Here is a 26,707-nt window from a genome sequence, read left to right as displayed (position 1 = left end):
ATTAAGCTTCTCAGCAATTCTATTTGATAGGTGCTCTCCGTGTCCTCATTTTACAGATCAGTAAACGGAGGCTTGGAAAGGCTGGCATGTATCCAACATCACATGGCCAGCAGGAATCAGAGGCGGCACTTTGATCCCTTGTCCTCTACCCCTAATGTCTCAGCTGTTAACCTGCTCAGCTTCTGCAGCTCCCCTGGAAACTGGTCTCCCCCTACTGGCTGACGGTGTCCAAGCCCTTCCTTGTCCTAAATCATAGTGGCTCCTTGGCTTCTCCTGAAACCGAGCCTGCCAAGAACTTTCCACCTAGTGCCAAGTTTCCTGCACCAAGATGGAGTGATAGGGCCCTTCTTTGAGAATCCTCACTTTTCCAGGGCAGGCTCATGGGGGCACAGGAATGGCAAGCAATGGCATTACCAGGCTGATTCTGCAATTAACTGGATGTGGGAACATGACGTAATAGAGACAGGAGGCCACAGCTAGAGGTGAGGACTGACTAGAGACCCCCACACCCACCATCATCAACTGCTCTTCACTAGCGTCTCAGGGCCTGGTATCTGAGGATTCTCAAAGGCTCAGCCCAAAGAGTTTGTCACCACGGCACTGAGATCCTAACCTGCAAGAAAATTATCTGGTGGCATCCAGGAAGCAGCAGCACCCCCTCCCTCCTGAAGCAAGAGGCCTTGGAGATTCAAGGGGACTCAGAACCTCTCAGGAATTGCTCTCTGAAATGTGGGCCTACTCAACATCTTCACAGAAAGGCCTTGGCAGGCAGCGAGGAAGGGCCAGTTGACTCGGGTCACCAGCACAAGAGAGCCAGCTGTCCTTGCTTTCTGTATTTTAAACTAGAATTCCTGGGAATGCAGCCCAGGAGAGACCCTAGAGCCCAGTTTGCAGGTCCACCAAGACCTACCACCTGCCCTGGCCACCATATGGACAAGCCCAGGCCCTGCTGCTTCTCCAAAATGAACTTAACAGCATGTGGCTCATGAGATACCTTGCTAGAGAGAGAGTGGACTAGTCAGCCACTGGTCTCACTTAGCCAAGTAGACAGACTTCCACTCTTGTGCAGCCGACATCTTGTGAGAGGAGAAGAACGATCCTAACAAGGAAAACAGTGAGGCAGTGGAGGCCGAAGCAGAAACCACAGCAGGAAGGGGACGCACAGGGTCATGTATCAGAATCCTGCATTTGCTATAGCAAATTTCCATCGACTTGGTGGCTTCGACCATTCAAAACTATTCTCTTAAACTTCTGGAGGCTGGATCTGAAATCAGCTGCCCTGGTGAAGTCAGAGTGTCCCAGGGCTGGTTTCTTCGGGAGGTTCTGGGGAGGAAGTCATACCTTGCCTCCTTCGGCTCCTGCAGCTGCTGACACTCCTTGACTTGTGGTTATTATTCCAGTCTCTGCTTCCATTATCACCTGCCCTCTCTCCCCATGAGCAGTCAAGTCTCCCTGTCTCCCTCTTATAAGGATATATGTGGTTTTATTTAGGGCCAAGTTGCAGCCAGGATAATCTCTCTACCCCCAGAGCCTGTGCTCAGTGGTATCTGCAAACTTCCCCTTGCCATAGAAGGCAACTTTCACAGGTTCCAGAGATCCTGGCCTGGATATTTTAAAGGCCATAATTCATCCTATCAAGAGGGATCGTTTAAAATAGAGTAGGTGAGAAAGCTTCACTGAGAAGGTGACATTTGAGCCAGGAAGGAGGGGAGGGAGCAAAGCCATAAAGGCATCTGGGGAAGACCTTTCAGCAGAGGGAGCAATGGGGTGCAGAGGCCCCACGTGTCTGGCGCTCCAGGGAGCAGGTGGCTGTGGTTGGAAGGAGAGAGGGGTGCGCTCAGGGGAGGGAAGGAAGAGATGAGTCAGAGAGGACCTAGAGGCTACCTCAGCGAGCTGGTTTCTAATCTGAGTTCCAGTAGAAACTCTCAAATGGTTTGGGACATAACAGCCTCCGACGTGTGGAAAATCAACTGAAGGGGCCAAGGTTAGAAGCAAGAAGACCACCTGGGAGGCGTGATCCTCCAGCAAGCTTTGCCTGTGGTCTGGATCCCAGATGTGAGTCAGGGACCAGGACCTTAGCAGTGGGAAGGACTGAGGGAGAGGAGATGCAGGAGGGGCAGGTTCAAGAAAAAATAGGAAGAGTTCAGACCTGGCCCTGTTGAGGTTGCTGCCAGCATCTATCACGTTAGAAAATGAGGACTTACTCCAATCATTATTTCACATGTTACTTTCTCCTTGTCCAATGAGCCTTGAACTTAAGCTCTGTTCTCTGGACTACCAGAAGCTCTATCTGTAATAACAGTGACTTAGTATGTGCCAGACATGGAGCTGAGCAACTTGTATGACTCAACTCATTTAATCCCCACAACTACATTCTGGGGAGTGGGGTTATCACCCCCATTTTACAGATGGGGAAAATGAGGTTCTCAGAGACTTAAATAACTTCCTTGAAATAATACAACTAGCAATGCCAGACAGAGGAGCTAAACCATACCTGAACATTCCCAAAGTCTCCATGAAGGACAGGGACCAATCTGGTGGCCAACTTGAATTCAGGACCTCCATCCCAGTCCCAACAAGAAACTCAAGATTTCATTCAGAGCTGGCTGTTCAGAATGATCCAGCATTTTCCCCTCCTCCTCCTCAGCTTATTCAATAAGAGACTTCATGTACCAGGTGACAGAAAACTCATGAACTCTTAGGTCTTCATACAGACAGTCTTCAGAAGATGGATCTGTGACCCATGTACGGTTGGATGACAGAAGAGTAATTTTAGGAGGCCCTATGGCTTCAGGTCCAGGAGGTTATTTTTGAGGACTCATCCTTCTCTTGGGGCTCCTGTCCTTCCCATCATCAGCTCTCAGCACCAGGCAAACCCTCTGTGGCCTGAAGGGGAGCACCTTCATTGACCATGCATGTGCTTGGGGCACTGCCGTATTTCCAGACCCAGGACTTCCCTGCAGAGCTCCATTCTGCAGATGGTCATGAACATTCCTGTGTTTTCAAGAGCCCACTGGAAGCCGGGGACTGTGGGGACTGTGAGAGGAACCCTCATCCCATGCCAGCAGATACCCAATCAGGCTCAGCCCTGAGCTGGGCACCCTGGGTTGTCCTCTCACAAGCGGAGCAGCTCAAGGGGGCTTCCTGCTGCACCTGGCAGAACCTACTGAGGGCAGTGCTCATTGATGTTCCACAGAGTTGGACAGTATCTTGTCACCACCCAGCATGCTGGGACGTTACAGCTCACCACTTCCTGACAGGACCTCGCACTTCCTTCCTGGGCAGAACCTTGGCACGCCTTTGTTGAATACTAGCCAGGGTCTGCTTACGGTTGTTTTTACAATTACGACAGCTTTAACTAAGGTTTTCCTGACTCTCAGCTACTACAGGAAAAATTCCCAAGGCAAATAATCCAGGTCATAAGCATGGCGGCCTGTTACAGAGAGAGTTAACGGGACCTAAGGCAGGGATGCGAAATATCCAACAGGAATCCAGCAGTTCTACTCACGCAAGCCTACCACGCGTGCGTGCACACTCACACACACCCTCCCGTGCATGCACACACACGTGCCTGGCAGTCTTTGTTAATTGATCAGCACTCCAGGCAGCCACTTCCAATCAGTCAGAGTTAATGAACAACATGAAGCCTGTTTGCCCTCCCTGCATTAGGCATTCTGAGCAAATTAGGCCTTTGCACAAATCCTGATTGAAACCTGAAGAGATCTGGGGAGGAGATGTCAGGCAGGAGAAGCATCCTGACTGGACGAAAGGCGGGCCCAAGGCAGTGCACACACAGCCTGCTTGTATTTGCTTCTGCGCGGCTCCACTTCTGAGAGGGTAGGGAAGGGGAGGCGAACTGGGGGGGGGGGGGGGGGGGGGTTGGGAAAATGACCTGGGAGCCACCTCGTGAGGTTAGTGGGAAATAATCTCTAACATGCTTTTACTAAAATGGTCAGAGCTGCAGTTTCAGAAATGCTGTCTGAGTGACAGCTGGTAGAGCAGAGGAAGGACAGGCCACCTAAAGTCCCAGGAAGGGCCTCCTGTACATCTGATCTGATGGCTAACAGTCAAGATGAAAGAAATGGGATCCAGTTGCACTCAGATCTGACAGTGAATATTATTCCACATGATGACTCTCAAAGTGATCAAGTTAACTTTTTTTTTCTTTAAAAAAGTTGTATTTGATACAGGAATGTCAAAGCCCACAAACCCTCTCCACTTCATGCTTTTAGGAAGCTCAAAGCTCTCTAGTGAATGCTACTCATGGAGCCAGAGAAACCTACCGGAAGTGCCCTCAGGGTCTGTGAATGAAAGCAGGACTCTTACTCCCACACGGTAGGAAGGCCAGAGCTTCGCTCTCTGCGGCAGGGTTAAGCATTAGCACAGCTTTGGAGAAGAGTCAGGAAGTGGGACTGGGGAGAAGGTTGCCCATCAACCCCTGGTGAAGAGGAAATGGGAAATCCAGGAAAGAGAGAAGGGATTGGAAGTGGGAATGGGCGGAGCTTCTGGGCCTGGGGCTTGCTCCAGGCATCAAGAGTACCTGCACGCCAGCCCTGGAAGGGCTTTCACGGTATTTTGTATTTCACCTCAATTGTTCTTTGGCAGAGAGACATGGCTGAATCGGGAGTGGTTGGAAGTACCTGGCCAGGCTGAGACGTTTGGGGAGGTTTGTTGTTGGTCCCGATAGCAACAAGTTGCTTGCACAGCTCCTCTAAACTTAGACACTATTCCAGTCCAGCATTTTTTTTTTTTTTTTTCTGTTTGATAAAATAATCCTGCATCAAATAGAGATTTGTGTTGCAGGACTCCTCAGAGCTTTGTGATTTGTGACCTGCAAAAGAGGAGGGAGTGGGCATGTTTCTCGATTCTTCTTGCAAGAGGTATCTTTGAGCCACTCACCACCTGTTACCCACTTTGAAAAACACGTCAGAGCGTTTGGGGTGGAGAGAGTGAACAGGCAAAGTAGAACAGGCCCCTGCCTGTGTCTCCAGGGGGACACACAGGAAGTATTTGCTAGGGAAGGTGATGGCACCTGATCCTATGGCCAGAACTGAATTATGCCTTCAACTCTGAAATGTTCCATGTCTTCATTGTCAAATCACAAAGCTGATCTTCTTTGACACAATGAATGTGCTAGAAACTACACTTCGAAATGAATGTTAGTGGTGGGTGCAGTGGTACATCCCTGTAATCCTGGGACTTGGGAGGCTGTGACAGGAGGATTGCAAGTTCGAGGCCATCCTCAGTAATTTGGTGAGGCCTAAACAACTTAGTGAGATCCTGTCTCAAAATAAAAAATCAAAAGGGCTGGAGATATAGTTCAGTGGTATATCGCCCCTGGGTTCAATCCCCTGTACCAAAGAAAGGAAGGAAGAAAGGAAGGAAAAGAGAAGAAAAGAAAAGAAAAGAAAAACATGTTAGTTAATCCCTTCAAAACAATGCCTGGGGAGGCCATGTGGTATCTTTTTTAATCGTTTTGGGAATTGCCCTCTGGCATTGCAGAACTACAACGAGAAAACCATGTTTCTCTGCAGAAAATAAATGCAATACACTTAGCAGACAAAGGATTAATTAAAATAAAGAACTCTAATAAAATCAATAAGGAAAAAGTAATAAATCAATAGGGAAATAGTCAATTCACAAAATAGGAATTTAAATGACAGATATAGGAAAAGAGGACTACTTTTAAAATTAAAGAAATATACAAAACAATGCAGTAACATTGTCCACCCATAAAAGCTTAAGAATTGATCAAAGCAAATATCAGTCATCTAGTTTTGCATTACACACCAGCACAAAGCTCAGCTGCTGAAAACACCTTTTCCCAGGTCTGAAGCCTGCAGGGTGACTGGACGTCCCACTTGTCAGCCATTCTCAGCTGAGCCTGGCTCCTGGTGGAGCTTGCGCCTGTGTGTCATCAGCTGGTGGCTTGGCAAGAGGCCATCTCTTCTCAGCCTCACCTGAGAGGCTCTGCTCTGCTCCGTGTGGTCTCTCAGACCAGCCTGGCACGTCCATGTGGCAGTTGTGGCTGGGATTCCAAGAATGACAGTGAGGGCTGCAAAGCCTCTCAAGGGCTCAGCTCAGAACTTGTATAACATCGCTTCTGCCACACGCCAAATGGCCAAATGAAGTCAGAGGGTCAGCCCAGATTCAGGGGTGGAACAAAAAGACCTCTCGCTGCAAAGAAGGACAAAACACGGTGGCCAAGTGTGCAAACAAAGCAAGAATAAGCAAAAGGGGCATTTCTCTTGCATGGTTGGTGGCATTGCAAACCAATGAAATAGTTTGTGGGAAAAGTTTGCTGATATCTAAGAAAAGCCTTAAAAATCCCCATATGCTTTCATCCGTATTTAAGAATTTATTCAAAGGAACTGATTTGAAATGTTAAAAGATGCTTGTATCAGAATCTCCATCACATCATTTTTTTATAATAGCCAACATTTGGGGAAAAGCAAAATATCCAACTAGAAGGGACTGCTTGAATAGATTACAAGCCATCTAGAAACACAGAAAACATCTAGAAAACAGAGTATTATGCAGCCATTTAAGATGATAACGTGGCCATATTCGCCCACATGTAAAAACTCAAATGACGAAAGCGGACCATAAAAAGCATGCTGACTGTAATCCTGCTTTTGGATATTTAAAAGTAGAAATTACGTCTAAAAGGATTTTCACTTTCTCTTGTCTCTTTCTGTAACATCCAAATTTTGTTTTCTTTTCATTCTTTTTAAATCTCTAGGGATGTAGTTAGTTATTTTTATTTTATTTTAAATTAACACACCCAGTAAAAGGGAATTTTTGTGGCATGTAGTTCTGAGTTTTAACACATGCACAGATTCATGGAACCAAAACCATAATCAGGATATAGAACAGCTCTGTTTCCCCAAAAATACTCCCTTGTGCAGACTCTAATCCTCCCATTACTCCTAAGAGCTCCTTCGAATTGTAGAAGTACTTGAAATGGAAGTACGTCAGGGATTGTGTATCAATTCACTTGCTGAAGGACATTTAGGTCATTTCCGGCTTGAGGTGATTATAAATAGAGCTGCTGTACACATTCATGTACAGGTGTTCATATGAACACGAGTTATCATTTCTCTGAGTTAAATGCCCAGTAGTATAATTGTTGGGGTGAATGCTAAGTACCTGCTTTGTTTTATAGGAAACAGTCAAACGTTTTTCCAAAGTAGCTGCTCTACTTTACAACCCACCAGCAATAGATGAAATCCAGTTTCTCTGCATCCTTGTCAGCATGTATTTTAAAATTATACTATTGTTCTTCCAATAGATGTAATATCTTACAGTGGTTTTAATTTACCTTCTCCTAATGACTGCATATGCTTATTTTCCACCTGAGATGTATCTCTTCTTGTGCCTTTCTCCAATCTAATTGCCTCTGCACTTTTATAAAAAATCAATTTGTCATATTTATGTGGGTCTCTTTCTTGACTTTTTTCTGCTGCATTGATCTATGTTATCTATCCTTTTGCAAAAATCACACTGTTGTGATTACTGTAGTTTTATTCACACATCTTAAAATCAGATAGTGGGCATCCTCTGACTTTATTTTTCAGAACTGGTTTGTTTATTCTAGTTTCTGTGATTTACTACATAACTCATAGAAGCACCTTGTCTATATCTACAAAATTCCTCTAAGGTGTTTGGATTTGCATTAAATTTTAGATCAATTTAGAGAGAATCAACAATTTGACAGTATTAAATCTTCCATTTCATAAGCATGATATGTCTTCCCACTAATTTAAGTCTTCTTTATATGTTTAATCATAATTCAAAATTTTATAGTTCACAATTACTGAATATGTTTGGGGAGGCTGTTTGTTTTATATTTATACCTAGGTGGTACAATTTTGGAGATATGGGAAATGGTAATTTTTAAATTCATTTTCTAATTTTTTATTACTTATATAGAGAGATTCTTTATTTTAAACAAATCCTGCTGAATTCATTTTAGGAGCTTTTTCCTCCAGATGACTTGGAATTTTTTTATATACCATCTGTGAATGAGAGCATTATAGCTTTTATTTATTTTTCTTGTCTTATTGCACTGGGTAGGTAGTATTTCTAGTATAAGTTATTAGGAACACTGAAAGTGGACATTTGTGACTTGTTTATAATACTAGAAATAAAGCATATTATTTTCACCATTGCTGTTATCTATATACATTTATCTACATACATTTTGTAGATACCCTTTTTCAAATTAAGAAAGTCTCCTTTTATTCCAATTTTTAGGAGGTTTTCTCATGAATGGATGTTAAATTTTGCCAAAGGTATCTTTTTTAATCAATTGGTATGATCCTGTGGTTTTTCTACATTAGCCTGTTAATTATATTTATTAATATTCAGATATTAAACCAACTTTGCATTTCCAAAATAAACCACACATGGATGTTATTGATTATTATCTTGTTATATTGCTAGATTTAATTTTTAACTTTGTTGAGAGTTTTGTGTTTATGTCTGTGAGGATTATTAGACTATAGTGTTCTTACGCTGTCTTTGTCTGGTTTTATATAAGACTAATGCTGGTCTCAAAAACTGAGTTATGAAATGTTCACTGTTCCTCAGTTTTCTGAATGAAAATTTGTGAAGAATTGGCATTCTAAATACTGTTGGAATTTATCAATGAAATCATCTGGGCCTTGCTTTTTGGTGAGGAGGTATAAACCAGGTTTAATTTTAAAAATAGATACAGGAAAGTTCAGGTTATCTATATCTTGAATAAGTTTTTGTCAATAGTTTGTGAGCTTTAAGGAATTGGTCCATTTTATCTAAGTTGTAGAAATTATGTGCATAGAATCGTTTATAGTATTCCCTTATTATTTTGATATGTATGAGGGGGTGCATAATGATGTCCATCCTGATTAATGTCTGGATTCCCAATTTGTGTCATAACTCTCTTTATCTTCATCGCTCAAACTATAGGTTTATCAACTTTACAAATCTTTTGAAAGAACGAGCTTTTGGTTTCATTGATTATTCTGTATTGTTATTATTTTAAATTTCAGTTGTTTATTTTCTTATCTTTTTCATTTCCTTCCTTCTTGGCCTTAGATTTAATTTTCTATTATTTCTCTACCTTATTAAAGTGGAAACTTAGTGATTTAATATCTTTCTCTTTTGTTGATATAAGAATTTAATGCTATAGATTTCCCATGAAGGCCTGTTTTGCCTTCATCTTGTATATTTTGATATGTTGTATTTTCATTTTTTTCTGAGTTCAAAATATTTTCTAATGTTCCCTGAGACTTCCTCTTTGGAAGGATTATTAGGAAGTATGTTACTTAATTTTCAAGTACTTAGAGATTTTCCAGTCTTTGTTTTTAACTTCCAGTTTAATTCCATTATGGTCAAAGAAGAAACTCCATATAATTTCATTCTTTTAAACTTTTTAAGGTTTGTTTTATGATCTAGGGTATAGTCCATATTGGTGAATATTCTATGGGCACTTGAATATATATTCTGCTGTCATTTGGTGACATATTCTATAAACATCAAATAAATTCTGTTATTTAATAGTGTCACTCAATTCTTCTATATATTTCATTTTCTTTCTACCAATTCTCTCAATTACTGAGAGGAGTGCTAAAATCTCCAACTATGATATAGATTTGCCCAGCCCTCCTTTTATTGCTATCAGTTTTTGTTTCATATATTTTAAAACTTTGCTGCAGATGAGTATATATTTATAATTATCATGTTTTCTCAGTGAAATTACTCATTTATCATTTTGTAGTATTCCTCTCTCTCCGATATTTTCTGTGCTTTGAAGTCTACTATGTTTGATATTAATATAGCAATTCCAGCTTTATGTCATCTATTTTTTAATTTTTTTATTTGTTCTTTCTAATTATACATGACAGTAAAGTATATTTTGAGGTATTTATACAAACATGGAGTATATATTACTCTAACTAAGATCCCAGTCTTGTGGTTGTAAACGATGGTGAGATTCACTGTGGTTTATTCACATATGTACATAGGAAAGTTAAGTCAGAGTCCTTCCATGGTCTTTCCTATTCCTGTCCCCTCTCCCTTCCCCTCATTCTCCTTTGTCTTATCCACCGAACTTCTGTATCATCTTTTTAAAATCAATCAATGCCACAATGAAGTTGAATCTTTGGGAACAGAATAGTTCAGTCTCACTTATTTATCCTTTCTTGCAATCTCTATTTTTGAGTAGTATTCTTACCCCATTTACACTTAATAAAATTACCGGTACATTTGGATTTAGGATTTCTACTTCATTATTTGTTTTCTGTTTGTTCTTCTGTTAAATCTTTCTTGCTTTCTTTGTTATTTTTATATCTTTCAGAATTACATTTAAATCATTTATTATTTTATGGAGATTTTTATCTCTTTGTATACATCTTTTTAATGTCTTATAGTATACATATTTCACTTTTCACAATCTAAGTATTATTAATGTTAACATTTCAAATAGAATGAAGAAACTTTACTTCCACATAGGTAGTTATCTTGTATTTTATGTGTACATATATTGAAAACCTATCAGACAATGTTAGAATTATTGCTTTCAATCATCCTGCATGTTAAAGAATTTAAGAGGAATCAGCTGATATATTTACTTAGATATTTACGAATTTTATTCCTCTTCCAAGTTTCCCTGTGGCACCTTTTCTCTTTCATCTGCAGAACTTCCATTAGAATTTCTTTTAGGGCAAGTCTATTGTTAATGAACTCCTGGTATTGCTTTATCTACCAGTGTCTTTATTTTACCTGCATTCTTGACTGGTATTTTTACTGGATATAGAATTCTGTTTTGACAGTTTATTTCTTTTTGCATTTTAAAAATGTTCCACATCCTTCTGACCTGGTTTCTGACGAGAAATCTGCAGCAATGCTATGCATAATGTATTATTTATCATGGTCTACTTTAAATGTCTTTTTTGCCTTCAGTAGTTTGATTATAATGTGTCTGGACTTGGATTTCCTTATTTATCCTGTTTGGGATTCACTAAGTTTCTTGAATATATAAGTTATGCTTTTTACCAAATTTGGGAAATTTTTTTTGTTATTTCTTCCAATACTTTTTCTGAACCACATTATTTCTCCTTTCCTTCTGACATGAGTGTTAGACTATTAGGTTATTGTTTTATAAATTCCTGAGGCATTGTTCACCTTTTCCATTGTTCAAACTGGGTAGTGTCTGTTGCTTTACCTTCAAGTTCTCTGACTCTCCTCTGTCATCTCCATCCTGCTACTGAGCAAATCTGGAGGATCTTTAAACTATTTTATATCTCAGTTCTAACATCTCCCTTCTTTTCTTCTTTACAGCTTTAATTTATTTGCTAATACTTTGTATCTTTCCATTTATTTCACAACTGTTTGACCCTGCTTTTTGGAGCATGACTGTCATGTCTGCCTTAAAGTCATTGTCTGACTTGAATCTGTGTCATCATGAAATTGACAACTCTTGATTATCTTTTCCTTTTCAAATTGAGATTTTTCTGAGACTTCTGATAAATAATTTGGGTTGAAACCTTTGAGGTGCTATACAAATCTGCCCTGCATGGGCACCACCCAGGAGCCAGTCTAGGACTGGGACATTGATCTTCTCCAGAATTTAGTTCTTAAAGACTGTGGTGTGACGTTTAGGTTGAGATCTGTGCATGAACAGCTTGAAGTGACCACAGGAATTCATTTACTACATTATGGAATTGTTCTCTTGAACCCCTCCTTTTTGTAACCCACTTCCTAGTCCTCCAGCCAAAAAACTGAGGCCTTGTTTCATCTTTGTCATGTACTTCCCATAACCACATCTGCATTAAGGACCAATCAACACAAAACAGAGAGAAGTAACAATGAGTGTTGTCCTCCAGTTCTCGTAAGTCCCTGCTGCCACTACTACCAACAGGAAACAACAGCACCAAAAAAAGGACACAGAGGATTTCCCCCACTTTCTCTGACTCTTAGAGGTCCCCTTTCCCATGCCTCAGGCAGAAAGGGTTTCTCTAAAGTGCTTTTCCTCTGCACCCACTGTGAACCTCAGAGCTTAAGGATGCCCTTCAGTCCAATCTAGATAATGCCAGAAGGGACAGGAGAAGTAAACTCACTGCCAGTTTGCTGATTCTTTAAATCCTGATCTTCTTCTCCAGTCTGCCTTCTACCATTGACTTCACAGGGTCTGCAGCTGGTTTCCCCATACATTCTGTCCAGGATGGATAGTCGCATCTGGTGGGAGAGAGGAGTGTGCATACTCCACCTTGCCTGGGTTCAGAAACTGCTTAGTATATTGTTTCAGTTTTTTAAAAAACAGGAATTACTTGCATATTCAAAAGAAAGCTCTAAAACAAATGGTGTTTTGTTGTTCAAACATCTGTCACAGGGCAGCACGCCCTTCCTGGCAGCACCTGGCTGAAAACAGCCCCTCCTGCTCCTTTTCAGGGACGCAGCTGACCGTGGAGGTCCACCCTCGAGACGCCATGCCCCAGTTCCTCAAGAAGTTCTCCTTGGCTAAACGTACGTACGTACAGGGCTGCCTGTGGTGGAGGGGTGGCAGGGAGGACTGAGGGCAATGAGTGGCCGGATCCAACCTGGGCATCTTTGGAGGGAAAGGGAAGAGTGGCCTTTCTCTGCAAACTAGGAAAAAGCAGACAGCCATGACAACTTCGTCCTGAGGTACCCTCTCTGGAGGTACCTCAGCTTCCACTGTTCTTGTGTCTCTGGATTAGGCCTGGGTAACGCCAGGTGGGTGGCTGAAAGGACCTTCCCTTATAAAAGTGTTGTTGCTGGTATTTTTAGATGCCATTTGCTGACTAAGAAATAGTGTGCCCAGTGCTATACCTTACTTTGCCAACTTTGTAACCCTCTGACATAAGACTGAAATTATCCCTACTTTTGTTTTTCTTAAGATCAACAAACAGAGGCTCAGAAAATTAAAATAACTTGCCCAAGTTACCCAGCTAGGAAGTGGGTCAGAACCCAGGTCTGTTTTTGAAGCCCCTGATCTTAGTGCCATGTATACAGACCCAGGTTCAGGACCACAGTGGCTTCTCCGCTCCCTTCTTCTTCCTTCATGTGTGTATCTCATGGCTAATCAGAGGCCTCAGGAGGCCAGGGAAAGGAGGCCACAGAAAGCTGAGCCTCAGTCCTCCCAAGTCCACTCAATAGGCCACAGTCCTCCAAGGCTAGCAGGCCCTGCAGTCCTCAGTGTTCAGGGTCCTAGTTCAGTGTGGAAAGGGAAGCTCTGGAGGCCACTGGCTGGGTCCATTTCTCAGCTCTGTGACCTTGGGCAAATGGCTTAACCTATATTTTGGACTCAGTTTTCTTATCTGCAAAAAGAGGAAAATACGTAAACCTCCCTCATAGGATCCTTATGAGATCAGAAGAGATAGTTAAAAAAAAAAGGCCTGGGCCAGGCATAGTAAGTGCACAATAAATGCTAGCTACTCTTTTGAACCCCCACCGTTCCATCCGAGGATGTAGGTGGAAACAAAATGTAGGGTAAGAAACAATAGGACCACTGTTTCTCAGAATTACCTGTGTACATTTGCAAACTTCCATTGTAATATTTACCACCTAAAGTAGATTTTACACCTGCCTTGGCATCGCCATCCCCATTTCCATGTGGATGAACCCACATCTTCCTAACCTGGTTTCAAATCAGAAGGAAAAGCTCCTTTCTTTTTGCCTGTGGATATAGCAACTATTGGCTAGTATTCGGCCTTAACCACCCTGAATTCATAAAATTTGATAATCACTTGGGTAATTATCAAAGGTTCTAAGATCCAAGGTCCATACAAACAGCCTTCCTCCAGCTTCATTTTTACCCATGGATATTCTTTTCTTCAAGTTATCTGGAAGAAATTCATTCACACTCTCAGCATCACCAGCCATGTTCCAAGATGGCAGGAGAACACAGTGGTGGCCATGAGTACCAGCCTCCATTGCATCATTGGAAGTGTTAAAGTCAGAGCATATTCTGGGTCTGCTCACAGACTGCAGCTCCATTTCTGTCATTCACTCCCTGGCTCCCAGACTCATCTCTGCCCCACCAGAAAGTTCATGGCAGTCCCAGCAGCAATTCAACAGTGGGTGGGATGGGAAGAAGGAGCCTATGAAAAGGACATTGAAGCATTGAACCAAGAAACAGAGAAACTAATAAGTAGAGTTTTTGATCCCATATTAGAAATGCCTTCCTTCTTTCAAATGGGGAGAGGCAAGGCCCTTCACACAGACGTCTTCAGAGCTTGTATTCCTGTTTTTTATTAACTATCTCTACATCTGACCTTTGGGATATTGTAGGTTTGCAAGGTGATAAAAATGGAAACATGAGACCCCGGCAACCTGGAGGGAAAGATGCCCATGGTAAGTTCCAGGCCCTCTCCAGGAGCATTCTCAAGAGAGTACATTGAGTTAGCCTCATGAGCCAATCTCCAGTCAACTGGCAATGGCTTTCTGGGTCGCTGAGAGTCCGGGGTCACCTCTGGGTTTGAAGGGAAGAGTGTCATGATTGATTAACTATGTCTGCCATGGTCAAGGTGAAGAAGGAAAAAGCTCCTATATCAGGTATCATCCCAAAGCTTAAGATTAACCCTTTCCAATATCAAAGCAGTTCATTATGGGAAACATTAAAAACAGAGTTCAGAATTATGGTAACTTTAAACTGAATGCCAAATGTCTGTAAGGTAGGAGGCATATGAATAAGCAAACTAAGGCAGAGGAAGAAACACTGACCAGGGTGAGAGGCTGGGTTGGAATCCTGCTTTCCCCCACTGACTTCCCTAGGCCTCAGTTTCCCTTTCGGTAGACTAAGGCTCAATGTACTCAGCCCTTCCTCCTATTGTTTTGCTTTAAAATTAGAACAATGTAGTTAATGCTACTGATGTTTTAAATGTATTTATGCAAAATCATATTTGGATCTTATAATCTGCTCAGAAGGTAGAGTTAGTGAGACACAAATCATTATGGGTGTTTTCAATGTAAAATACTTAATACTACAAAATGGAATCAAGAAAGAGAGAAACTAATAGGGAGGGTTTTCAATCCCATATTAGAAATGCCATCCTTCTTTTAAATGGGGAGAGGAGAGAGTTATCCTGAGTGGAAACTGTTAGATGTGTAAGTCCACATCATATTCACTTAGCTCACCTTGATGTCGCCTATCAGACAGGAGCCAGAGTCAGTGGAAGAAAGAGAATTGTGACGTGCAGAAGCTCAGCAGGGCCCTGCCAAGCTTACCCCCACCTCTGAGGGCAACAGGCACAGAGGAGTGAATGGGAACTGATGTGCCACCTCCCAACACTGTCTCCCAATGCCAACTGGCTCTCCAGTGGGGAAGCCTGGCAGCTGCTGGCCCTGAGTCACATCAGTCTTGAGTTGTCTTTCTTCCCTGTATCTCTAGTCCCAGCCTCCTTCAGGGACTTCCTCATAGTACCTTGAACACCTGAATGCCACCACCCATATTTGGCTTTCTGGGGTGCTCCAGTCTCCAGTTGGCCATGGATGAGGGAGAAAGGCTGACTGGGTGGCAAACACACCTCCCCCTATGGAATCCAGATGGTCTGCCCCGCTATGCCCTTCCAGCCACAGGGTGCTCTGTGGTTCCTCATCCAGCACATGGCCACAGCACAGACCCTCCCTCCCTGAGTTTGTCAGGAGCAAGCAGCCCTGCCGGGACATTTCCCACAAGAACCTGCAGAAAACTAGTGGGAAGAAGGAAATTCCATCACCAGTATGTCTGGGGATTGCTGGATTCAAACCAGTTTCTTGAATGCTGATTTGCCAGGGTCTGCAGATAGGCCTGTATTTCCTGTGGATATACAAGAGGACTTTAGAAATTGCCATAGTTCTCAAACTAATTTTACCAAGGAACCCTTCTAGGAGATACAGCTCTTGAGAATTGTGTTAAAGGTTGGGCATTCGTAATTCTTCAAAGAGATAGGGAACCCTGGTCCAGGCAACCCTCCTCAGTGGGTCTCAGCCACTGACCCAGCCTCCCTGTGTTTCCAGCCTACCCCTGGGACCGGTCCAGCCTGAAATCCATGCCTCTGGACCTGCGGCAGTTTGAAAAACTGGACACCTATGCCTCCCAGGTAGGAGAGCTGGCCCTCTGGCCAAGGGCCCCCAAGATTGGCTTGAAGTTCCCCAATCAGGATCCTCCTGAATATATCCCATCACCTGGTTGGATGGCACAAGAGTACGTTTTCACAGCCTGTCGATTGGGAAGAGACGGCCCGAGGCGCCTACCTTGGACCAAAGGCCATTCCATCCTCCACCCTACCTACCATCCTGATGCTTCCATCCCAAGTGGTACATCCCAGAGCTGGCCCATTGGCAGGCCCCTCTGGCCAGCCCTGCTCTGCCTGTGCTCTGCCCATTTGGGTGTCACTGCTGCTGAGCTCTGCCAGCAGCCCACGGAGGAAAGGCCGGAGAGGATGGGGGAGGGCCACGGATGCAGATGGTGAGAGCCACTGTGGCCACAGCAGTGCTCAGCCCTGGCTGCATGAGCTGCCACGATCTCACACCGCCAGGCCTACGCAGGTCTGGAGTAGGAGCAGAAGGCCAGAGAAGACCCTCGGGAGGCTGGCAGAGAAGGGGAGGCCAGCTGTGGCAGGACTGGGAAGAGGTTTCGAGGGCAGCGTAAGGCAGAAGAGCAGCCAGGAAAAGAGGGAAGGGGCGGGGACCCAGAGGAGGAAAGACACTGAGGAAGCAATGCTGTTACGGCGAGAATTACAAACACCACGCACATTGAGCCAAACTGGAAGGGCAAAAAGTCCTTCAGTGAGCTTGCCCGGCAAGCGGCCACTGGGAGCAGGCCAAAGCCTCAAAAAACTCCCAGCACCGGAATTTTGGAGGCACCGAGTTTATAAAGGCAAAACCACAAAACCACAAGAACAACTGAGGCACATGTAGGTCAGAAGGACCCTGTTGAGACAGATATTTTGATTACATAAGAGAATTGTTTTGATTACACATTTCAGAGTCATTTTGTTATACGTCAGGGCCATAGTCAGGGACACGGGAAGGTCCTACTGTACCGTCCACTTAGATACAGCTTCAGGAAGCTGAAAGGAAAACATTAGAAGTGAGCATACAATGGAGTCAGGTCAGAACAAAATGGCGTTACTTTGGTTCTTTTCCATTATAACGTCCCTGCAAAGGCAGGAGACCCAGAGGAGCAGGACCTCGTCAGTAACCAAGTGCTTCCTGGCCTCATAGGAGGCCTAGGCCAGGCTGGCTGCCTCCAGTGGGGGAAGGGTGGGGTCCACGGTCTGAGGAGGGCAGGGCACTTGGCAATGGCCACCTGAAGGGATGGGGCAGGCTACTGGTCAAGCTCAGAGCACAGTGCCCGGAGCCCAGTTGAGGCTGCAGAAGAGCGGGGAGCCAGAGGAAGCCAGAAGGAGGGTGCCCCAGAGCTGAAGTCTGGGGTTCAGTCAGGACTCCAGGCTGCAGTGTGGGCCTGCAGTGTGCCTGGCATTGTTCTAGGCCCTGGGAGAGGGACAGTCAAAACCCATGGAGTTAGGCCTGAACATAGAAGAAAATAAAGCAAAAGATGGCTGGGAAAAGAAAGGAAAAAGGGATCCAAAGTTCTCCCCGAGGTCAAAGCACCAGCATGGTGGGGGTGGCCAGAGGGTGGGGTCCATGAGTGACGGAACAGCTCCAGGTGAAAGCAAGTCAGGGAGTCCCCTCAAGACAGGGCTGGGCGAGGCTCCGACACCCACGTACATAGGCCTGAGGCAGGAGCTGCTCTTCCCTCTCAAGAGTTCAACAGGGTCAGGGCTGCTTTTCCCAAACCTTTGTAGGCCTCTGAAAGAAAAGACAGTTTGTTCTTTCATCATCATAATAATTATTATCATTTTAATGGTAAAATATAGGTAACGTAAAATTTGCCATTTTATTCATTTGGGGTGGGGGGTTACCAGGGAATGAACCCAGGGGCGCTTAACCACTGAGACACAACCCTAGCCCTTTTTTATTTTTTTATTTAGAGACAGGTTCTTGCTGTCTCAGAGTTGCTGAGGGCCTCAATAAGTAGCTGAGACTGGCCTCAAACTTGGGATCCTCTTGCCTCAGTCTCCCGAGTGACTGGGATTTACAGGCGTGTGCCACTGTGCCTGGCTTCATTTTATTCATTTTTAATTTACTAACATGAATTCCATTCACATGTTGTGCAACCATCACCACCATCTATCTCAAAACCTTTTCATCATTCCAAGCAGAAACTGTTCATCACATAACACGCCGTCCTGCTTCACGCCCTCCCAGCCCCTGGTGACCTCTGCTTACACCTGTGAATTTGCTTTTTCTGACTATTTCATTTAAGAAAAATTATATAACACTTGTCCTTTTGGCACCATATGGTAGTAGGTATGGAGTTTAATTCCTTCTTTGATGGTTAGATAATATTCCACTCTATGCCTATGTCACATCTTACGTATGCATTTACCTATGGATGGATGCGTCTGTTATTTTCATCTTTGGGTTTTCATGAATTAGTGCTCCAGTGAACATTGGTGGATGAGAACCCAAATCCCTGTCTTCAGTTTTGGGGATCAATGTCTTGGAGTGGAATTGATGGATCATCTGTTCATTCTCTGCTTAATTTTCTGGCCCATTACCACGGTGTTGTCTATAGCAGCTATTCTGTGCAACATTCTCACAAAGTAAAGTGTGAGGGTTCCAATTCTTCTGCAATCTTGCCATCCCTTATTATTTTCAGGGATACTAGGGATTGAACCCAGGGGTGCTCTAACATTGAGCCCTATCCTCTGCCCTTCTTGCTAAGTTGACCAGGCTGGCCTCCTACTTGTGATCCTCCTGCCTCAGCCTCCCAAGTAGCACACATGGGATAACATGTGTGCACCACCTTGCCTAGCTAATAATATCTTCTTTTTTTTTTTTTTTTTTTTTTTTTTTTTGCGGTACTGGGGATCGAACCCAGGGTCTCCTGCTTGTAAGGCAAGCACTCTACTGACTGAGCTATCTCCCCAGCCCTTAATAATATCTTCTAATGTTCACAAAATTATAGTTCTAATGAGCTCCAACTTATCTGTTTCTTCTGTTGCTTGGGTCTATGATGCCATATCAAGGACTCCATTGTCAAATCCAAGGTCATAAAGATTAACCCCAGGGTTTTCTCCTAAGAGTTTTCTGGATTAAGCTCTTATATTTGGGTCATTGATCCATCTTGAGTTGAATTTTTGTACATGGTGTCAGGTGGAGTCCAAGTTCATTCTTTCACGTGTGGAAATTCAATTGTTCACATTTGTTAAAGAGATTACTCTTTCACCTATTGAATGAGCTTGGTACCCTTGTCAAAAAACAGTTGGCCATAGTTGTGTGAGTTTATTTGTGGGTTCTCAGTTCTATCCCACTGATCGATATTATTCTTTTTTTTGTAATTAATTTTTTATTGTTTTATTTTTTACAGACTGCATTGTGATTCATTATACACAAATGGGGCACATCATTTCATTTCTGTGGTTGTACACAATGTAGATTCATACCATTCGTGTAATCATACACCTACATAGGGTAACGATGCCTATCTCATTCCACCATTTTTCATACCCCGCCCCTCATTTCCTTATACATAACCTAAAGTTCCTCCATTCTTCTCTCACTCCCCACCCCCCATCCCCATTATATATCATCCTCCACTTATCAGGGAAAACATTCTGCCTTTGGTTTTTTGGGATTGGTTTATTTCATTTAGCATGATATTCTCCAATTCCATCCATTTATTTTCAAATGCCATAATATTATTATTCTTTATGGCTGAATAATATTCCATTATATATATATATATATATATATATATATATATATATATACCAGTTTCTTTATCCATTCATCTGTTGAAGGGCATCTAGGTTGGTTCCACAATCTAGCTATTGTGAATTGAGCTGCTATAAACATTGATGTGGCTGTGTTACTGTAGTTTGCTAATTTTAAGTCCTTTGGGTATAAACCAAGGAGTGGGATAACTGGGTCAAAAGGTGGGCCCAAGTTTTCTGAGGATTCTCATCAATAATGTGAAAAGAGAGCCTACAGGGTGGGAGAAAATCTTTTCCACATGCACTTCAGATAGAGCACTTATCTCCAAAATTTATAAAGAACTTACAAAACTTTACACCAAAAATACAAAGAACCCAATCAATAAATGGGCCAAGGAAGTGGACAGACACTTTAAAGAAGAAGACATACAGGTGATTAATAAATACATGAAAAAGTGTTCAACATCTCTAGTAATTAGAGAAATGCAAATTGAAACAACTCTAAGATTTCATCTAACTCCAATTAGAATGGCTATTACCAAGAACACAAGCAATAATAAGTGTTGGCGTGGATGTGGGGAAAAGGCACACTCATACATTTGCTGGTGGAGTTGCAAATTGGTGCAGCCACTCTGGAAAGCAGTGTGGAGAATCCTCAGAAAACGTGGAATGGACCCACCTTTTGACCCAGATATCCCACTCCTTGGTTTGTATTATTCTCATGACAGCACCAAACTGCTTTGCTTAGCTTTATAGTAAGTGGCAACATTGGGAAGCGTGAGTCCATCCACCCTACTTTTCTTTTTTCACAATTGGCTTTGGCTACTTGGAGTCCCCTGTAACTCCACAGGAGTTTTCTGGATGAAGCTTTCATATTTGGGTCGTTGATCCATCTTGAGGATTGACTTGTCCATTTTAGCCAAAAGAACTATTGGAATTTTGATAAGATGTAGGTTGAGGTCATAGATGGTTTTCAGAAGTATTAATCATGACTAAAAGCTGCTACGGCCTCCCAGATGCCCCCCTGTCTGGCCCCAGGATCTTTGGAGAAAAGCCATGGTGGCTCTGGGGCTGATTGAGCTGCCCAGCACCCGTGCCCTGCCCGGCACCCCCACTTCCATGCAATGTACCCTCAACCAGTCTTTGTCCCTCTGCACCTCGGCTCCAGCTTCCCTAGCAGCACTGGCTGCGGGAGGCAGGTGCTGGCCTCCCCTGCCCTCCTCCAGGCCCTGACACAGCACTCGTTTCCTGCTCCCCAGGTGACAGTCAAGAGTGGCCTGGATGAGCTGGTGAGTGACCTGCTCCAGGAAGCCCACAGCGATCTGGAAAGGGTCCGCGCCATCTGGATCTGGATCTGCCACCACATAGGTAGGCTCACATGTGGCATAATGGCTGTAGGGCCCTTGAAGCCACTCTCTGTAGCCCCGTTTCCATCCAGTCACCAGTATGTGCAGAGCGGGTTAAAGGTGGGGAGAAGGCTCTCTGTGGCTGAATTAAGTAGCCAAAGACTAACCAAGAGGGCCCTCACAGCAGCAGCCTGCCCTCGGTCCTGGCTTCCTGGTGCTCTTGCCCCACAGAGATGAGAACCAGGACAGGAAGTGATGTCCAAGAAGGGTGGCCAGTGGTGGAGGAGAGTCACAGCTACTTGAAGTCATTGCAGCCCAGAGGTTTCATAGAGTACCTGTGATGGGAAGTCCGCCTCTCTTCTCCCTGTTCCCTGCTTCCACACCGATGACCTCAGCCACTTGTCTCAGTCCAGTCCCCAACATTCCCAGAGCCATCTCAGGGGACCTGGACCTGTGCCACTGCCCCCAGCTCTCCACAGGACAGCCTGGGGAATTGCCAGGGCAACCCAAGTCACAGAGGGGGCTGCCAAGGGGACGTTGCCCTCGCTGAGTCCTGCATGTACAAAGAAGTGGGTGAGGGGCGGGATCGGGGTGGATGCCTAGTCTTTTGACAGGAGCAGCAGCAAGCTCTTCCCACCCTGCTGTCCTGAGGGTTTTCCTTTGTCCTCTGGAGGCAGCTTTAAGGATGAACTCACCTGACACAGGCAGAAGGTCTGAGCAGAGAGCCTAGGAGCTGCCTCCTCCCATCCCAACCCCTCCAGTAATGCCTGGGCTCAAAGGAGCAGCAGCAGAAACTGCTTTATTTATTTCTCCCTGGCCCAAATGCACACAGCCCTCATCAGAGGCCTGAGAGCCAGGTGCCTCGCTGCCTTGGTCTTGTTTGTCCTCTTGCCGCCTGTACAAAAGGTGCCATTTGCCAGGCCTGGCTAGTTCTGGGTTTCTGGTCCCCTTCAACCCACTGGTCCCCTCCCCACACTGGCCTATCTGGGATGGGGGCTGTGCTGCGGGAGGTGAGGCCTCCTCTCAGCTCTGCACCAGGCTGAACCCTGTTTCCTCACCACCCCCTCCTCTGCCCTCCAGAGTACGACATCGAGGCTGCCCAGGAGAAGGACCGCCAGGCCTTCAAGCCCACTGACATTCTGCGGACCCAGAAGACCAACTGTGATGGCTATGCTGGCCTTTTTGAAAGAATGTGCAGGTATGACAGGTGACCAGCAAGGGGCCGGAGTCTCCAGGCTGACCACCCAACCCCATCCCTCTCCTTCTTTCAAAGAACTGTGTGCCTTGGCCCACATGCCAGGCCTGAAGCCTGAGTTTGCAAACTCTGCTCTGGAATCCGAGCGAGTCCTGAAAAGGTCAATTTCTCCCTTTTTAACACCAACATAATTGACTTTGTACCATCTGCCGGGCTTCCTGATGCATTAACATAATGGCAAATGAATGCACAGAGATAATTTGGTTATAAAAGGCCCTTTTCTGCCTTCTCCCACTCCCTGCAGCTGAAGGTTAAAGGAATGGCAGGCCTGGGAGTACAAGGACGGTGACTGCTGGCACCAAGGGGACTATGAAAGGCTGTCCTTGGGGCTGGCACTGGGGCCTCACTTGGGAGAAACAAAAGTTCTACCCGAAAAGATCTGTCAGTTGGAAAGCTGAGTAACCAGGAGCAACTTCTCCAGGAGTCTTTGGGCACTGTTTTCAGGGATCTGGGAGTGACCACCTGGCCAGGTTACTGGCCTGAATGGGAGCATGGGCCAGTGCTGGTTCCCAGTGACCTCAAGACTGATCAAGGCTCAGAGGACCCTGCCAACCCCCACGACTTCCTGTGTCCCCTCTCTGAGGTTTGCTGGCTCCTCACAGGAAACAGTCAGCCAGCCCTGGGACCTCCAGAGAGCCCCGTCCAGGAAATGAATGCCTGCCAGTATCTCCACAGACCTGCCCACACACCCAGGTAGCAGCCACCGCGACTGCAGGTGGAGATTCACCGCACAGTCCCCAAGCAGGCAGCTGTGACGCCCCACCGTGGCTCAGAGGCCATAGGGTGCTCTAGCCGCATGCAACCTATTACCCAGCGGTACTGCCTCCCGGACCCTGACGCTGCATAAAATAGACATGCACCTGGCCTCCAACCCCCTGCCAGCTCCCGGCTCCTCCCTTCCCTCACTTCTAAGGCCCGCCTCTGACACATCAGGGTAGATTAGGGTGCAAAGAGTCACCTGGCCACCCCTGGCCACCCCTCCAGCGTAGCCCTCTCCACTCCTCCATGTTCCCACTTCCACCCCAGCCCCCGACTCACATGTCTCTCCAGGAAACTGGATCCTCACCTGCCTCCCTACCCAGGCTCCCCTGGGCTTGGGTTCCTGAATTCCACCAACAACTCACACTGTCCTCCAAAATCCTCCCAAATCTGACCCCATCATGTACCCTTTGACATCATGCTGTCCTTGTTCCTTTCATTCCTTTCAAGCCCCACCCTGGGACCGCAGCCCCCTCCCCTCCCTTGATGTCCTCACTATACCTTGTACACCAGCTCGTGCGTTGCTTTATGCTTTCATTTAATAACTTTTTCAATTTAAAAAAAAATTGTTCATTGTACAAGACCTATAAAGTGCACAAAGCGAAAAGGGAAAAGATGAAGTGGCTCCAAATCCCAGCGCTTAGAGATGACAGTGCTGGCGATTGGTCACATCCCCTCCCAGGCTCCATTCTGAGTCTAGGCCTTGCTGAGCTCATTTCTCCTTTATAACTCTTACGTGACGTCGTGGGTCTTTAGTCCCCTCACTTCCTGCCTCCCCTACGAACACCCATCTCAGGATCCTTCACACAGTTGGCCCTCAATAGGTCTTTAGAGAATGACAGGAAATGCACACTTGTGTATTCGCTTTTAAAAACAAGAAAATAACCATCAGTCTGTTTTCAGCTCCACCATGCCTAGCATCTTTCACAATATGATCGTTTTCATCTGATTAGCAAATTTGAAAACACTGAATTTTTTTGAGAAGTCATATTCTTTATCCAGTATATGCTTTCTAGTGTGCTGTAGGAGTCCCAGATTCAAAGCCCAAAAGACCTGAGTTCCAGTCCCTATTTGACCACCTATTCATTTTGTTCCTTTGGGAAAGGCGCTGGACCTCTCAGGGCCTCAGTTTCCCATCTGTATATTGGGAGCCATATTGCCTACCTGGCAGGACTGTAGGACTGAGTGAGAACCTGCAGTTTGCTCACCTGATTTTGGAGGTGCTATTTTTAAACAAACCCTGTCTTTCTTAAGTATTAGTATATTTTTCTGTAGAACTTTCCTACAGACTGTGCCAGCCCACATAGACTCAGAAAATTGACACTTGCCTTGAGTGAAACTGTCACCTTTTAGCCCTGTCCAGATGCTTAGCAGTGGCCATATTTTGGCCCACAGCCAATCATTAAAATACATCCCAACATTTTGCATCACTTAAAGTTAGTTTCAACCTGACAATTGGCATGCACGAAATTCCTCACCCTGCCTAAGATGTGCTGCAACAGCTCACAGATTCCCCAAATTCCTTTAACTTTTGCTTTAAAGGTCAGTGATTTAGCCATGCCTCAGTTTCTCAATCCCCTTTGCCTCTAAAATAACTGCCAAAGGTTTGGTAAATTCATCAGCCCGTTCCTTAACAACTAAAGACATGCAATCCACACTTGCTGATTTATCGCTCGTTGGTTGACAGGGTGGCCTCTTAGCAAGAGTTGTACCCACATAACCATCATTACTTCTTCCCGGTGCATTCTGCCTCCTTGTGTTGGCCTCATTACAGACTGATTTAATAAAGTAATTCGGTGGGGAATTCAGAGATTTTCATAGCATCATCCATTTCCTCATTGTCTTTCTCAAGTCGTGTATGTATTGTTTGTTGGTTTGGTTTTTTGGTTTGGGTAGTGCTAGTGCTTGTAATTGCCGGTCCAGTTTCTTGCTGGTTCTCTGTCAAGTGTTAATCTCTTCCCTTTCACCTTGACTGCCCACAGCCTGAATTGATTCTACCTAATTTCTTTGCAGAGGCCAAGGTTAATACCCCAGGCTCCTGCCGCTGAATCAGCCTTTAGTAAATTCTCTTCCCCCGTTATCACGACTCTAGCGCCATCAGCTATAGCAGATTTCTAGAGGTTTGGGATAACCAGGAGTTTATTACTAGTCTGAGGCTTTGAGACTGAGTGGCTGATCACCAATCAAATGTCAGCTGGCTTTCCATCCGTCCCCCAGCTGTCACAGAGAGCAAGGGCAGAGGCATGCACACTCAGATGGCTGCCTCTGGTCAGCATGATGTCCCCAAGGTCCTAAAGCACCTTTTAAATCCAAATGCCCCCAAAGACAGGAAGTAGCCATCTAAGTCTCCTGGGAGATGCAGATCCCCAGGAGATCGATAGATTTAAGATTTATTGCAAATCTCACTTTGTCATAAAAGTGCCCTGAAAGGGACATCTAAATGCCTTCTACCCTTTTGATATAAAGGTGAATTATATCTTTGTAACAAACCAGCTTTAATTTTACTCTACATGCCTCCCACAAGTTCACAGGTGGACACAAAAGCTCAAAGCTTTACCAAAGGCCAGGTGCAACAGAAAGGCTCCTGCTCTGTGCCTCAGGACAACGGCATCCCAGTTTCACTTCAGCCACCAGCTGGCTCTGTGTCCCCAGGCAAGGCAGCCTCCCTGTCTGAACAACTGACTCCTCACCTGTTGGAGAGGAGGCCTCGGAGGTGACATCTCAGGGGGCTTTACTTGCCTTTGAGTGAGACCATTAGGATTAGAAGTTATTGACCTGGCCACGAGGGTGGTGTAAGAAAAGGGGAAAGAGGGGACATAGCTGAGACACATTGTGGCTGTTAATTTTGCAAAGAAATCAAGTACATCCATTGTGAAAGATAAGCCATGGGTTGTTTGTCTGCTGAGTGCAGAAAACACACTATTTTCAACCAGATGGCAAAAGAAAACCTTGTTTCATTGCCTCACCTCCAGCTAGGGCTCCTCCGTCCCTCCCTTTTTTCCCCATTGTCTCAGACATCCTGGGAAAGATGACCAAGCTGGCAGAGTGGGTCAGCGCCCAGTGTGTGCAGGGTGCCTCTGTCTGCCCACCTTCAGCCTAGAGCCTGGCAGTGCCATACGATGCCTATGGCAAGTCCTGGACCATCTCAGTATAAAATGATAGTCACCATCTTGACTGCCCCCACCACCACCTGCTCAGTTAACACCTGAGGATACACTACACTAAACTGGGAACACCCACCTTTTTAAAATAAGGATAACGCACTCTTAGACCTGCAGCGGACTTAGGGATCACCAGTGGTGGCCCAGCTAATGACTGCCTTCTGTTTGCCGGCACCACTGTTCACTCCATCTCTACCAGGCCATATTGAGTGGCCACTAGTTCTTTGCAGTCTCAGGGACCCATGCTCTCATAGCTCCTCTGCTTGGGTCACTGAGCCCTGGCACTTGCTGGGGACCAGACTGCAGCTTTCCCCTGGAAGTTTGCTGGGGCATCCTGCCTGTGTGTGTCCTTCGTGGCTTGCCACAGCATCAGCCTTGTGCTATACAATCTGCATCGGAGGTTGTCAAGACTGTCAAAAG

At 45.0% G+C, this 26,707-nt stretch overlaps 1 protein-coding gene across 2 annotated transcripts in view; it reads left to right on the top strand.

Moving 5' to 3' along the window:
* KY (kyphoscoliosis peptidase) overlaps positions 1–26,707 on the top strand; it is a 47,938-nt gene that overhangs the window by 7,855 nt on the left and 13,376 nt on the right. For both annotated transcript variants that reach the window (XM_079101064.1, XM_079101063.1), the window contains 5 exons: positions 12,433–12,507; positions 14,302–14,355; positions 16,000–16,082; positions 21,026–21,134; positions 22,193–22,310. In XM_079101064.1, the coding sequence (XP_078957190.1) occupies positions 12,433–12,507; positions 14,302–14,355; positions 16,000–16,082; positions 21,026–21,134; positions 22,193–22,310 (439 nt within the window). The remainder of the gene's footprint in view (positions 1–12,432; positions 12,508–14,301; positions 14,356–15,999; positions 16,083–21,025; positions 21,135–22,192; positions 22,311–26,707) is intronic.

The sequence above is a fragment of the Sciurus vulgaris genome, assembly GCF_902686455.1.
Source record: "Sciurus vulgaris genome assembly, chromosome: 10".
Lineage (NCBI taxonomy): Eukaryota > Metazoa > Chordata > Mammalia > Rodentia > Sciuridae > Sciurus > Sciurus vulgaris.
This window is presented reverse-complemented; position numbering and strand designations above follow the sequence as displayed.